Source organism: Sitodiplosis mosellana, unplaced genomic scaffold (genome assembly GCF_009176505.1).
Source record: "Sitodiplosis mosellana isolate CC-2019 unplaced genomic scaffold, AAFC_SMos_1.0 Smas_scaffold_80, whole genome shotgun sequence".
NCBI classification, from domain to species: domain Eukaryota; kingdom Metazoa; phylum Arthropoda; class Insecta; order Diptera; family Cecidomyiidae; genus Sitodiplosis; species Sitodiplosis mosellana.
In genome coordinates this window covers 263353-277525 of record NW_022595322.1, presented here as the reverse complement: position 1 = coordinate 277525, position 14173 = coordinate 263353, and the positions used below count along the sequence as shown (strand labels likewise).

General features: G+C 34.4%; 3 protein-coding genes across 7 annotated transcripts; all 3 read left to right on the top strand.

Moving 5' to 3' along the window:
- The first annotated feature begins 1470 nt into the window (after positions 1–1470).
- LOC129570791 (phospholipase A1-like) lies at positions 1471–3125 on the top strand. Its single transcript, XM_055450515.1, has 3 exons — positions 1471–1613; positions 2151–2225; positions 2319–3125. The coding sequence occupies exon 3, from the start codon at positions 2369–2371 to the stop codon at positions 2954–2956; it is 588 nt and encodes a 195-aa protein (XP_055306490.1). The 5' UTR covers positions 1471–1613; positions 2151–2225; positions 2319–2368; the 3' UTR covers positions 2957–3125.
- A 2271-nt stretch (positions 3126–5396) lies between these two features.
- On the top strand, positions 5397–7426 carry LOC129570777 (phospholipase A1 2-like). Its single transcript, XM_055450495.1, has 4 exons — positions 5397–5711; positions 5951–6093; positions 6292–6511; positions 6994–7426. Exons 1-4 carry the CDS (start codon positions 5677–5679, stop codon positions 7424–7426), a joined length of 831 nt encoding a protein of 276 aa, XP_055306470.1. The 5' UTR covers positions 5397–5676.
- Positions 7427–8406: 980 nt separating this feature from the next.
- Positions 8407–13123, top strand: LOC129570782 (uncharacterized). Of its 5 annotated transcripts, XR_008688165.1 has the most exons (9): positions 8438–8581; positions 8813–9041; positions 9147–9425; positions 9560–9694; positions 9844–9909; positions 9992–11614; positions 11819–12471; positions 12555–12690; positions 12772–13123. XR_008688165.1 is itself a non-coding variant. In XM_055450501.1 (7 exons), the coding sequence occupies exons 1-7, from the start codon at positions 8536–8538 to the stop codon at positions 10402–10404; spliced, it is 1107 nt and encodes a 368-aa protein (XP_055306476.1). In that variant the 5' UTR covers positions 8438–8535; the 3' UTR covers positions 10405–11914. The 5 variants fall into 5 exon arrangements, 1 of the variants encoding a protein (XP_055306476.1); XR_008688166.1 differs by lacking the exon at positions 8438–8581 and adding an exon at positions 8407–8431 and having other exon boundaries at positions 9992–12471; XR_008688164.1 differs by having other exon boundaries at positions 8438–9041; positions 12573–12690.
- The last annotated feature ends 1050 nt before the right edge of the window (positions 13124–14173 follow it).

The following is a 14173-nucleotide window of genomic DNA, read 5'->3' as shown; positions in this document are numbered from 1 at the left end:
AACTCCAGGAAATAATGTAAAAGTTGATTGATTTGGTTGAAGCTCACTCAATGGAAGCAGTGGACTTGTCGTCACATAATATTTGGTAAGCCGAAGTATGATTTCATTTGAAGCCCCACGCGTTAGTAATTCGCGTTAGATATAACGTCGTACTTCATCGTTGTAGCCATAAGTCATTCGGCTAATCGAATATTGAGATTTCACGTGATATATGGAGTGGACTGCATAGATGATGTTTCGACAACTAATGAATCGCTAAATCAAGTGAAATGCTACATCTACGCCAATCTACGCATGTGAAGACTGGTCCGCTGCTTCATTGAGCAAAGATCAAAAGATTTCACTCTTTTACTTTCGTGACAATTACTATTTTTCCATCGTTTACTAAACCAATTTTCAAATAAAACGAATTACATACGTAATTCAAACTTTTCCGCTCCGCGGCAATTTGGTTTACCTCCCGCTTAGTATTTTACCAAAATTTCAATAAAAACTCTTTTTATAGCACTTCTGAGCTGGAAAAATAACTATTTTGACCATTTTCCATATAAAAATGTCATTTTCGAACAGAATTTCAAAAATTTCAAGAAATGTCGGTTTTGGACCAAATTTATGGGCAAGTAGGTGTTTGGTTTTTCACAGACTCCCATTATTTTTGCAAAAAAATGGCAGTTTGCCTTGATCGAAACCCTAAAAAATGCTTTTTTCGGGTACTTCCCGTACAAAAGTGTCATTTTCAAGGTTTTTCAGGTCCTCAGTCGGAGGCTTATGGTACGAAATTGGTAAATCAGAATGGGCTCAAAATCAATCCGAAGCTTTGTCTCGACATGCCAAAACTTTTGGTTTTTACAGATCTTAATTATCTTGTCAACTTTTTGAGATATTCGGCGAACAAAAAGCTCGGACGCGAACGCGAACGACGCCATACGCACATCGCTATTTTGCACATATTTCATAGTAAACAACATGTTTTTGGGGGTAGATAGGTCTTGATCGATAGGATTTGATCCCGTCTACATTGCCTAGTGTACAGATATGTGCTTTTTCAAGTTTGGCGTGACGTTATAGTGGTCCGAAAGAGGAGATGTCATGAAATTTTGGCTAGTAAAACCAATACTTTACCTAACAAACAAAGTTTGCGGAAAAGTAATATAATTCTGATGTGTGTATTTTGTAATTTGCAACAGGTATACCAATTCAATTCGTGAAAGCCGTTCACAAGGCATTAGACCAGTGCGTTTTTGATCCAACCAACGATATAACCATAGCGAAATCATTCAAGTTTGTTCTATTCAAAGCTATATATTATATTCTTTTTATAAATCTTTGGAGTTAGACTTATTTAAATTAAAGAGAAAACTATTTCAAAATATGTTGTTACATTGATACTTTGCACATTTAATAATTATCAAAAATCAATTATATTCATTGAAATGAATTTTTAAACTAATTTAAACTGAACAGAGATGCAGATAAACCTGAGTATATCGATGGGATTGATTTACTTGAAGGATGTAATCCTCTTAAATCCGGTGCGAAGTTGGCAGCAAAAACAATTTGGCTGTGGCCTGGATGGTTGAACAATTGCACCAAAATTAAATTCACTAGCGGAGGTAGAATACTTGAAGACATCTTTAGAATTTTTTACAATTTTTTTTCCTAATTGAAAATCTGTCTTGAGATTGAGGATCGTTCCAGTTTTTCTGGATCTAACTGTTGATTTTACCGACCACGGAATATCATAATTACATAAAACTTTCTATTTTGTCCAAATTTTCGCTTCTAAATCGGCAAATATTGATGTGTGGCCCGTTTGAATAGATCACACAATTAAATGTGTCGCTGAGCATAAAAATGGGAATACAGATCTGTTACAGCAACATGTTGCAACCGAACATAAAATATTGTTCCCTCAAAACGTTACTTGAATTTCTATCCAACGCGAGTGTAACATGAGCTAATACTGTTTCTAATGCAACTCAAATCCAGAACACTTAGACCAGGCATAGAATTCCAATTTTCTTTCTTTTCCCAGTTTTATTTCCATTTTCGAAACTTCCCGATCTTGTGGTTTTATTCATTCGAATTTGTCCATTTTGATTTAAAAAAAATTTAATTTACGTTTATTTTTCTATTTCCGCCAATTCAAGCGAATCTTTGGACAGTTGATAATGCACCGAAGTTGGTAAAAGATGCCAATGCGCAGGTGATTGCAATTGATTGGGGTAATTTTTGCAATAAATTCTCAACGTTTTTTTTTTCTATTTTTCTTTTTACAATTTCTTCTTTCTTGCACCAATCGCTTCGTCACATTCAAGGTACAAATGAATTATCGTGTTGCAGTTATCCTGTGTTGTTATACTGTCATATGAGTAAAATCAGTGCATGGATGGCAAAAGTGATTGAGACTTGTTCAACAATTGCACCATCCACTTCAATTTCCAACACATGGTTGATTGGCCACTCATTAGGATCTCATATGATCGGTTACACAGCGAAAAGCTTAAATAAACTGACGTCAAAGGTGGAGAAACTCATTGGACTTGATCCCGCTGGGCCACTTTTCATTAAAAAATTCGGCGGTGGAAAGTGTCAGGGTATTCAGAAAGAGTACGCAATAGATACCATGGTTTTCTTGACCAATCCCGGTGGATTGGGAACTGAAAATGATAAATTAGCTGCAGTTAATGTTCATGTTAATCTGGAGAAAGATTATTGCCAGTATAGATGTCAGTGCAATTCATCAATGTGCAACCATATTTACGCATCTACAACCCTTTTCGGTGCTCTAGCCCGGCGAGAAGATTTGAAGGGAACATATTTGGCTGATAAAGAACGGGAGCCAATTCACACAGTGACCATTTATAAAACAATGAAACCCGGCGTATACGCTATTGAATCTAGTAAAAATCCATCACTTCAACAGGCTAAAACTCATGCATACGATGAATTGTAAATGAAGGTTCAAAGTTCAAAAATCATTAGATATAAATATTCTGATATGTCTAAATGAATCAATTTCAATTAATAGAATCTAAATTTACATTTTTGTTCATTGAAAAATAAAAGAAACATTCGAAGATTTTGGCGATATAAAAACCCGATATATCGGGTAAAAACATATACCTATAAGGGAACATTGGCTAAGATGGACACCACTTTGAATTTTGGCTATAAAATTTTTATATTTGCATATTTCTTGAATTTGACAATAGGGCTCGAAAGAGGATGGAAAATGAAAACTTTTTGCCGAAGAGAGTTTTTCTGTTGTAGTGCAAAAAAAAATTGTATCGCAAATTTTCCGACCATCCGAAAACGGTCAAAAAAAAATTTCATTGGCTAAGATGGACACCCATACAAATTAATTGCGAAAATTTGTTCAAAAAGATTAAAATTTGAAAAATTTGACGAATATTTGAATTACAATGCCTATTTCTATGAATTAATTCAATTTTCATTAATTTATAAGCTTTCAACACAAAAAGTAAAGTTAGTAGGGCATTAAAAAATTTATTGGCTAAGATGGACACCCAGAAAATCTCGAAGGAGGTTTATAATCGATATACCTTTTTGGTCACTAAATGCATTAAAAACGTGATAAATTTGGATAAATTCGCTTTTGAAGTGCAATTGGATTGCTTTAATCATGATATTAAGACATAAAAATCGAATCTGAGTACAAAACACAAAAAATCTATGGGTGTCCATCTTAGCCAAAATACGTTATTTTGTGAATGACGCCAAAAAAAAAATTCCATGATGAAAAAGCATCAAAACTCAAGTGGTATGATGGAATTAGAATAGAAAACAAAACATTTGATACATTTACCTTCCAAACTTTTCGAAAAAAATTCACTCTATGGTCAAATCAAAGGTGTTCAGAAAAAAGAATTTTCGAGAAAATTTTAGTCGAAATTTTTTTCACAGACACAGAGTACGTTTTTACTCTTCGGAACCACACCAAAAACTAGCTCACAATGAATGATCAACTGGACGCTGATCAATTTGACATTTGAACGTCATCTGTCAAAAATTTGACTTGGTGTCCGTCTTAGCCAACTGTCCATCTTAGCCAATGTTCCCTTATTTTTCCCTGAATGCATTTTTTTTTATTTCGATTTCTTTCTGATAAAAAATCGTTCTTATGTCTTTATGACAATATCGATCTTGATTTGTTTGTGATTACTTTGAATTCAGACAAAAATGGCTATCAATTTGAATTTGAATCTGAATTCTTTTCATTCTGGTACGGGATGAAAATGATTCACAGCAAATTATGAAGTTTTAGAACGAAAATATGTTGAAAATTTTTTTGAGGCCCTTAATTTTTACTTTTCTCTTCTTCTCTTATATTTCTTGTTGGTGTATGGCGTCATCTCATAAATAAGAAGCCATTACTTTGGCTTACAACGTTAACTGATACACTTGTGATTTTTTTAAGTCAAGCTAATTTTCATGTTGTTGTTTTTTTTACAAAATCCCGTATCCCATGTGAAAAAAATATTGACTACTACTTGCCAAGTAGTACTTGGTCGTCTATTTTGGGACATTTCGACTCGATTTTTGTACGTACTGTAATTGGAATTTCAATCGATTTCAACTAACTTTGAACAAATTCAATCCAGTGGACCAAACTGGTAAACAGAAAAGAAGATTCCTAAGGTACTTGACACCAGTTGATGGAAATTTTGTTAAAGAAAGGTTTAATCCGATGAATTTATCTGTTATTTGCTCAAAGTTTTGAACTTTGCGAATAAATAAAACATGCGAATTTGAATGAATATTTTACAAACGAAAAAAACTGTTTTGTTCTTACTTTTTACTTTCAAGCAGAGATGAATTCAAAACGTGCGTAATCATCGAACGATGACTTTTTGGACAAAGCGTGGATTAAAAATTTGTGACTACACATGCTAACGTGATGTGAATGACAACAATAAAACTTGTTCCATGCGTTTTTTTTTTCTCACTTCGTTCTCTCTTATTCTCTCTACGCCTTGCCAAATTTTGTCTTTGTTCACCTCTCTTTGCCGAAGCATCAGATATTTCTGATTGAAATTAATTATTTCAGCTGTTGTTTGTATTCGAAAAAAAGAAACTTGCATTCCGTATGCAGATTTTGTCCACTGATCTGGATTTTCAAGTTAAAGATTTGCGAATTATGATGATAAGATCTGTTGATTTGATGCGCCAGGTGGAATGCGTAAGAATTCTTGAGTTTTTACATTCAAAAGTCAACAGTCGAAATAACGACATCGAAATGAACAGTTGTGTACGAAAATGATTTTGTTGTTGAAAGTGTCGATCGTACTTGTTTTGGTGGATTGTGTTCGGATGCAAATACCGAATGGTTTGTGAAATTCATAGGTTTTTTTTTTGTTAAAATCGACGAAATTTGTATTGAGATCGAAACATCTTTACGTTTATCATTCATCATATTCGTTTAAATGAAATGTTATTACAGGCAGTCCTCCGTTTTGCCTAAGCGATGATCTCAGCAATGGCGTTTGTTCGGCGATAGAAAACTTCTTCGGTTTTGCGCCATTCCAGCAGGTTGTGAACGTTTTTGCGGGTGCATTGACCGCATTCACGAATATACTGCAGATACAAGAGATTTTACTCTATGTCACTCAATCATTTGGACAAAATCCGCTTAATACAACGGACTATGAATCAATGTCAAAGTCCTTTAACTTTATTATATTCCATCCGTGAGTAAATATTGCTGGGAATACATTTGAAGTCATTGACTATCTTGAGTTAACATTATTATTAAATATTAATATATAGCGATTATTCAGTAATTATTTCATGTTTTTCGTTATTAAGTTGGACACCTCTCGTCCGTTGACATTTTTTGTGGCATTTGTTGCACTTCTGTTAAGCTTTTTAAGTAAATTCTTTCTACAGTTGTATAAATCGATAAAATAATCTAAGGTAAATCCCACAGAAATAACGCCGAAGAACCACAAAGCATAAGCTCAACAGATGTATTGAAAAGCTGCGATGCATTGAAACTAAAGGGATACTCTGTAAAATTGGTTTGGCCTGGCTATGGAGACAACTGTAATGGAAGCAATCCCATAGAAACAAGCAAGTCGATCTCTCTTTGATTTTTATGCGATTTCATTCTTCTATAACAATTTCATTTTTTTTTCTTTTTGAAAAATACATTGCAAAGTTCAAAATTATTTAACTGAAACAATAGCTCAAGCCAGTCAAAATTATTATGTAAAGAAAATTTAGCGGTGTTTTCTGATATTAGTATTTTGGTTTTTGTTTCTGATACAGTTTTTGAGTGGACACCAGCTGATATGCAGCTTTATGCGGACATATCGAATTCGACGATAATGGCAGTTGATTGGGGCTTTGCCGGTCTATCATGCTACGGTTATATTCAAATAACTTTGTGTTTAATTAGTAAAATTGCTGATTTCTTCGCTCATCTGTTGAGCAATTGTGTGGTTGTAGAGGAAATGGAGCTAATTGGTCACAGCATTGGGTCTCAGTTGTAAGACTTTTTTGGAAATATTTGAAAAGTTTAAATTAATTCTTGATGAAGAGCATTCAGAATTCACATTGCTAGTATATTGTGTCAATGGGCACAGTAACGCTAGATACCATAATACTAAACGCATCCATTCCCATTAAGTCTTATTGTAGTTATTTCGTGCGGAATTTTGAAAACAATGAAAAATGAATGGGTTTAGTCTTATGCACTATACTAGCGATGGCCGGTATATCATGAAAGAGTCGGTTCAAAATGTAAAATTTTAATATGAGAACAATTAAGTACATTTAGTTTGTTGCAACATTTCCTATTAGAGCATTTATCTCGGACGAATAGCATACCAATCGGTACAAATACATGCCCAGATATAAGTCTGTTCGATCTATCGTACTAATCCGAATAACTGCAGATTCATCGAGATTTAAATGCTCCCAACATTCTTTTCTTTCAAATCTGTTTTTTCTATTTCAATCTCTTTTCAGGATTGGATATGTTGCACAGCACTTAAAATCTAGAGGACGTCAAGTCAAGTCAATTTTTGGTCTTGATCCCGCTGGTCCTGGTTATGAGTTCGGTCTTCGTTGCCAAGGCATTCAAACGGGATGTGCCAAGTATTCAATGGTGTTCCACTCAAACCCATGTCAATTAGGAACGTGTGATTTCTCTTTTGGCGATGTCAATGTTCTCCTTAATCCGACTAGTACATATTGTCAGCCCGGTTGCCCATGCTTCCTGAATCCTGGATGTTCACATTCTTACGTTTTACAAGTGTTTCGGGAGCTAACACAGAAAGATCCACTCTTTTCCACATATACAGCATTCCATCCAGCATTGCCCGGCTTAGGCGAACCGGCCATAGTCACAATATATGATTATATGAAATCCGGTTACTATGTTATGAACACATACAGTTGAGAACGATGTAGAATATTTTAGGAAAATAAAAATGATATGCCTTTGTTTTCAACAGAAATTGTGTATTTGCTTCTGACTCAGAAGTTCTGAGTAGGCCGGACCTGAGATTAATTTGCTAACTCAGGCGCCTGAAGCGTTATTTTAGCGCATTCACGGCTGGGAAGATACGTGGATCTTTGATATCAGTGACATCATCTCACCGTAAATGCGTTAGAATAACGCTTCAGGCGCCTGAATTAGCAAATTTAGCTCAGCTCAAGCCTATTCAACAGCAAATACACAATCTCTGGTTTTCAATAAATTGATCGATGAATTAAAAAAAACCAAATGTTCATATGTTTTACATTTTTTGGCTTGTAAGCGTACAAATTGCATAGTACCACGTAACAGGTACCACGATGCCCAAAGTATTTTGTTTATTTGAACGATACGAGATAAACAGATAATTTTGTATTTTAGAAATTGTGCGACGTACATTGCACGTTTAGTGAAATACAATTGAAACTCTGCGAAAACTAAGTAACAACGGATGTCAATGCATGCCGTTTATTTCATCAATTACTTCAACGATTTCATGGTATGCGATAATTTATTTTTATGAACCAGAGCCCTTTATTTTCGAGATCTTCTTCTTATTGTGAAATTAAATTAAATTTCAAAAACGCAATGTGACTTCCAATATTCTTAAACGTAAAATTGCTTCTAGATCAGTTTCAAGTTATTTCACGTTAAAAATTAATTAGAAGTCACATTGCGTTCAATAAGAACAAATGAATTTCACAATAAGAAGAAGGTCTCGAAAAAACAGGCTCTGTTATGAACGATCACTCTCGGAATTCCCTTTTTCTCTTATTATCAGAAGAAATTTGCTGTAATTATATTTGTTCAAGAAATGTGCATTGTGTTTATTAATTGTCTACGAAATCGTCGAGCAAATAAAACTCAAATCCATTCCAATTTGTTCAGCTTTATATTTATATCATTATGTGCACTGAGAGTCCACTTGTGAGTTCCCAATGCTTCACTGCTCGGCATTATATATATTTTATTAATGAAATTGGAATTTAAGCCGAATCTCGTGTCAGTTTCGAAGAGATTCAGTCCAGAAAATGTTCCGTTTAATTGTTCTGATAATTTTTTGCCTCTTTACGTTCGGTTTGAAGTTTTTTTATTCCAGAAATAACAAAATTAAGATTTTTGTCCATATTCTGGACGTATAATTAATTCGCATTTTTACAATTCATTTGTATTTTATTTCATGTTTCAGCTTTTTTCTACTTTCAGAAATGTTCAAAATCTGTTTTTTTTATTTGAAAAAACTTGACTCTTCGATTTGAATTTGCTTAAATTCCACATTTTTCAAACATTGTAATCTTCTATTTTCAGCCCAATTCCCATTGTCAACCATAACTAATTTCGTTCCAACAAATTCAAACTCGTATCAAAATTGTACTCCTGCTTATCCAGGGGTAAAATGCAACCCGTTCCCCACTGTATCAGATCTTAGCTTTTCAACACTAGAGCTGTTTTTAAATGCCCTAATTGGTACAACAAATTGTACAAACTATACAGACTCAGTAATATTGGATGGAACTTATGTCAACTGTTACATACCGTAAGCAAAAATAATCATTTCAGACGCTCGGTATTTTTAGTTGTACCATTTTTTATGCAGCATTGTTACACTATTTGATGAAAAAAATGTTTTTTTTAACCAAAGGGACCAAAATCCGAAAGCTGTGAATGGTACAACACTTGCAAAAAATCCAAGTGGTTACATAGATACGTCTGCTCCATGTACGTGGCTCATTATACCCGGTTGGATGACAAATTGTAATAAGTCTGTCAATAGTGTTCTAAATGACTACAGTAAGATATTTATTGCAAATGGATAAAGTGAGTTGAACAAAAAAAATGGCATGTATCCCAGGTTTTCAGACAGACATGGCTTGGAATTTGAATAAACTTGGAAAGTGCAATGTGTTCATTTTAAATTATGGTGAGTAGGAACAAAGTGATCGTTCACTACCTGTGGCCATAGTTGATGGTTCCTTGTTAGCTCATAGTGTCCGTTGTTCATTGTAATAATTCATTTTCATTCTTATTTTATAAAAAAAAAAATATTCACGCCAGGAAAATTTGTTTGTGATAATTACGTTTGTCTGCTAGCCTTTCTTGTTAAACGATTGGCCTATTTGATAGCAGAAGCAATTGATGCATCAAATTGTGATGTGTCCAACTTTAATGTTTGGGGAATTTCACTTGGAGGTAAGTTTAGAATTCATAGAAATGATCACGGTTGAGGACAACAAGCGCGAGTGACGAAAGCACCTCAGTGCTGATATGATAATAAAATATGCAATTTCAAACCCTTTTTTTGAATACACATGTATGTATTTCTATAATGATATCCGTAGCCGAGATTGCTGGTTGGATTGCTAGGTATTTGAAAGCGAAGAATAAAATGCTGTCTTTAGTTGCGGGTAACAAACAATTACAGTTTTCAGTATTTTTTTTCTCTACACCCATTTTTATCATATAAATATGTTTCATCCAAATTATCAGTTGCCGACCCGGCTGGTCCATTCATGATAGGTCAAATGTGTGGGTTATTTAAAATATTTGAATTTTTCGAAAGTGGATTGGGCGCAGACATTGCTTACAATACGGTATGTCTTCATTGCAATTTATGCTGCTTGGGAACGGGAAATACAACTATCGCCAAAGCTCATATTTTCCTCAATGGAGGCGGACAACAACCATGGATACTCCCTGGAAATGAATTTGGAAATCACGCATCATGCGCCGCTGTGAGCGCTGGAATGACCGCGCAATCAAAATGTTTAGATTCGATAACTGGAGCCAATTTCAACTATTTCTTCTGTTCAGTCGCCCCAGGAATTTATACGTTCAATGTGTGTCAATGCTATCCGTATTGCATGTGCAAGCCAGGCGGTTGTCCATACATTCCTTACTAAACTTAATTCCAAACTAAAAACGATGTTTTGTGTTTTTGAACTTATATGCATAAGATTTTCCACGGTAAAGAAAAATATAAAAAACTGTACGAGAGTGCTCACCCAGTTTGCTATATTTTTTACCATTGAAATTTTGAAATGAACTACTTTTCAACTATACCATGAAATTTACTTTTGAATCATCAACATGGAGTTTCAATAATAAATAAGTTTCGTTCGTCATTAATCAACGATAGTTTAATCTTCGTCGAAGATTATTCGATGTAAAAATTTTAAAGATTCGCAACTATTCAATTCGCTATTCAACAATTTTTCAATAAACTTATTGAACCTAATGCTGTCTTACGGAAATGACGTACCAAATTTTAATAAGAAGCTAGAAGAATTGCAGTTTCAATCGATCGTTCTATTTTTGATGTTGAGTTGATAGGGTGTGTTGATTGAAACTTTATTTCAAATTGTGAAATATGTCATTACTTTGTATTGATGCGTTCGTTTCATCTTTGAATGTCTGTGCCGGTATTTTATTATTGTAAACAACAGCACACCCCATTGACTACGTACATACTAAGTGTCTACGTCTATTTGAGTTTGAAAGCTAACGTACTTTGGAGTTTTGCTCTTGAAAATGAAGCTGTCGATTATTTTGCTTACAATTCTGGCATTTACTCTTGAACTTGGCCCGGGTTTGTTATTATTGGATTATTTTTTAATCACACTCGAGTATTTATCTGTTGAACATCGCAATGGTGTACAACTACATGTGGTTATCAAACAAGTGTTTCATTATTGACATAAAATTACGATTAATTAAACCAAATTACAATTTAATTCTATAAAGTTATTCAATTTACATCTCAATAATACTGAACAGAACTTTTTTGTTGAAATATTGATTTTTTTTTTTCAGGTACAACAACGCCAAAGTCAAATCAGCATCATTTGATCGAATCCGAAGAAAGACAAAGAATGTGTGCCATTCAGAACCATTACTAATTTGGATAAAATAACAGCCACAATTCTGACGAGTACATTGGTTGATTCGGTTAAATGCCAAAATACTGTTCCGAAAAGCGACGAAAACCTTGTTACCAATCCAAGAAACCAAGTGCATTTTCATATAGTAGACAATCGTAACTCACGGCTTACTCAATCGATGCTTCAGTGTCAATCCATTTAAGTCTTTGTCTCAACCCGAAATTAAAACAAAGTAAGCATAGAAGAGAAAAGAATATTTTCTTCGTGACATTTTCCCATTTTAGTAATGGGAACCGGCATTTCCATTCGCAGTCTGAACTCTGAAGTGAACAGACACCAAGTATAACTATGATAATATAAAAACTAATTGAGTAGATATCTGTAAATTGAAAATATTTCAATCCAATCCGATAAATTCAAACGTTTCTCATTACAGTCGCTATAAATTTGGTAGGAAATTCAAACGTTGGATTTCGTAAGACTATTGTCGAAAAAAGTACTGAATAAAACCGTTTAACTCGACGAATCAAAATGAAGTTGATATTTTTGGTGGTCTCAATCGTATTGATTTTGACGAATTTCAAACGGCAAACGCAAGCTATAGTTAGTTACATGAACGGAACAATCTTTGAGGCGAAAGAAGGCGATATTCTGTATATCGCTCTGATAAAAGTACTTCATCCGCATACTGGACGCTTCATGCCCATTTGTGCTGGGGCCATTATCTCGGAATACGATGTATTAACAAATGCAGTCTGTGCTACTGCATGCCAATCTCCGCCCAATTGTAAATTATACGTTGGACGTGTCAACGTTAGTGCTGATGGTACTGAAGTTAAAATTAACAGCACCACCTGGCACCACACTTACTGGGAGATGGACATGATGGACCCTGCAAATGATACGCGTTTTAATATACTTGATTTAGGAATTATTCATACTGAACAAATTGAAATGTCAGATACCGTCCAGATCATTGCAATGAATGTGAACGATTCCGATATTTGTCATATCATTATTGACGTCCATGTGACTGTAATTTCTGGTTGGGGAGCCGAACCAGACGCAGCGTTTCTAGATGAACCCAAAGTAAGTCATAATCTCATCGAATTAGTATTGACACAAAACATATATTCACTATTTGTTGTCATTCGTTTGCATCATTCATATAGCAACATGAAATTTTACAGTACGGAAAAGCCAATTGTTACTTTGGTCAATGGGGGCCATCATTGTACCATATTGTTCATTCAACCAAGGTACAAATTGGCTTTAAATCCCATGTCATCGGTAGCATAAGTGATATGGGTAAGATCTATAGGTTCAATTTATGGTGACACGTAATCTCTCCTCATAACACATACATAAAGGGGATATTACTTTTTGCAGGCGCACCAATGGTTAGAGCTGATTCAGAACAACTTATTGGCGTCGGTAGCTACACGTTGTTCATTTACGATAAATTTGATGCTGAAGACAACCTACTAATATACTTTCCTGTCTTTGAAAATTTAGCCTGGATCCAGGCCCACATGCGGGCTAACAGTGTAGAGTTTTTATATGAAAAATTTAGAAAATGATGAATATTCACCAAGTAGGGTACCATAAAACACCATTAACATTTGGTCTACATGTTTATTACTTTTGTTTTTCTCAATTGAAAAGATTGTCATTTACAGATTAATAAATTAGAAACTAACGTGTTATTTTCACAGATTCAAAGAAGAATAAAATAGTCCAATTTACTTCCAACTTGTGTTTTTTTTATAAATAAAATGCTAAATCGGAGTTTTGACTTTCTGTTGATGGAGTACGTTTGTGCAAACTGATCCAAGTATCCAAGCATATTTTAACTGTCATGCCAAGTTCACATTGTCATCCTTTTCACAACTTATTCGATGGTTGTTTTGATTTGCTGCTGATTGAAACAAACAAGAGTGGGGCTGCCCCAGGTACCAACCAACTACATGGTATTCGACTCATCGCACACGAATCACACAGCAAAATCGATACTAAAAGACTGACGAATTGTTCCCCATACATTCTCTTATGTGTATAGAAATGATGATACTTATCTGTGATGTTTACACTTATTATTTATTGTAAATTTTGATTTTGTGCTTTGTTGTAGCCATCCATGAGTTGGCAACTTAATATTCTTATGTCTGAAATCAATTTTGAATTATTCATAATTAGCATCAAATGCTCTAGTTACGCTTCAAATCATAGTCCATGTCAACTCAATGCACTCTGCAATCAACATGGATCTGCCTTTAAGACGTAAAACTTCTCGTCAATTTATCCACCGGTATAAATTGAGCGACGACTTTTGCTGTCCTAGGGTCTCAAATTAAACGTGTAATTAAACGCTTCACATAGCCTTTGTTCCTTTGGAAACGTTTACCAAAGGTTATCATGGACCGTTTGCCATAGACTAATATCAAGCATTTCCACCTTGGTTGTATGACTGTTTTTTCGTTTTCATGTTCCTACTATTGTGAATACCGCATGATGTATGAAAAGAGCCAGGTTTTTAACGAGGCGAGAACTGATAGTTATGAAAAATTATCGCTACTAAATGTTTATTATTTTAAATATGTAACAGTCTTGCACTCTTTTCCGGCCAAACCTTAATCAAAAACCCACATTATATTCAGCCAGAGCTTGGCGGTGTTTATTGAAATAAATAAAATAAAATAAATAAATTTCAATCCTCTCATGCACTTTGCTCAACTTGACATCAAAACATAGCAAGCAAACGAGAGACTATGTATTGCCGTCGTGTCAATTG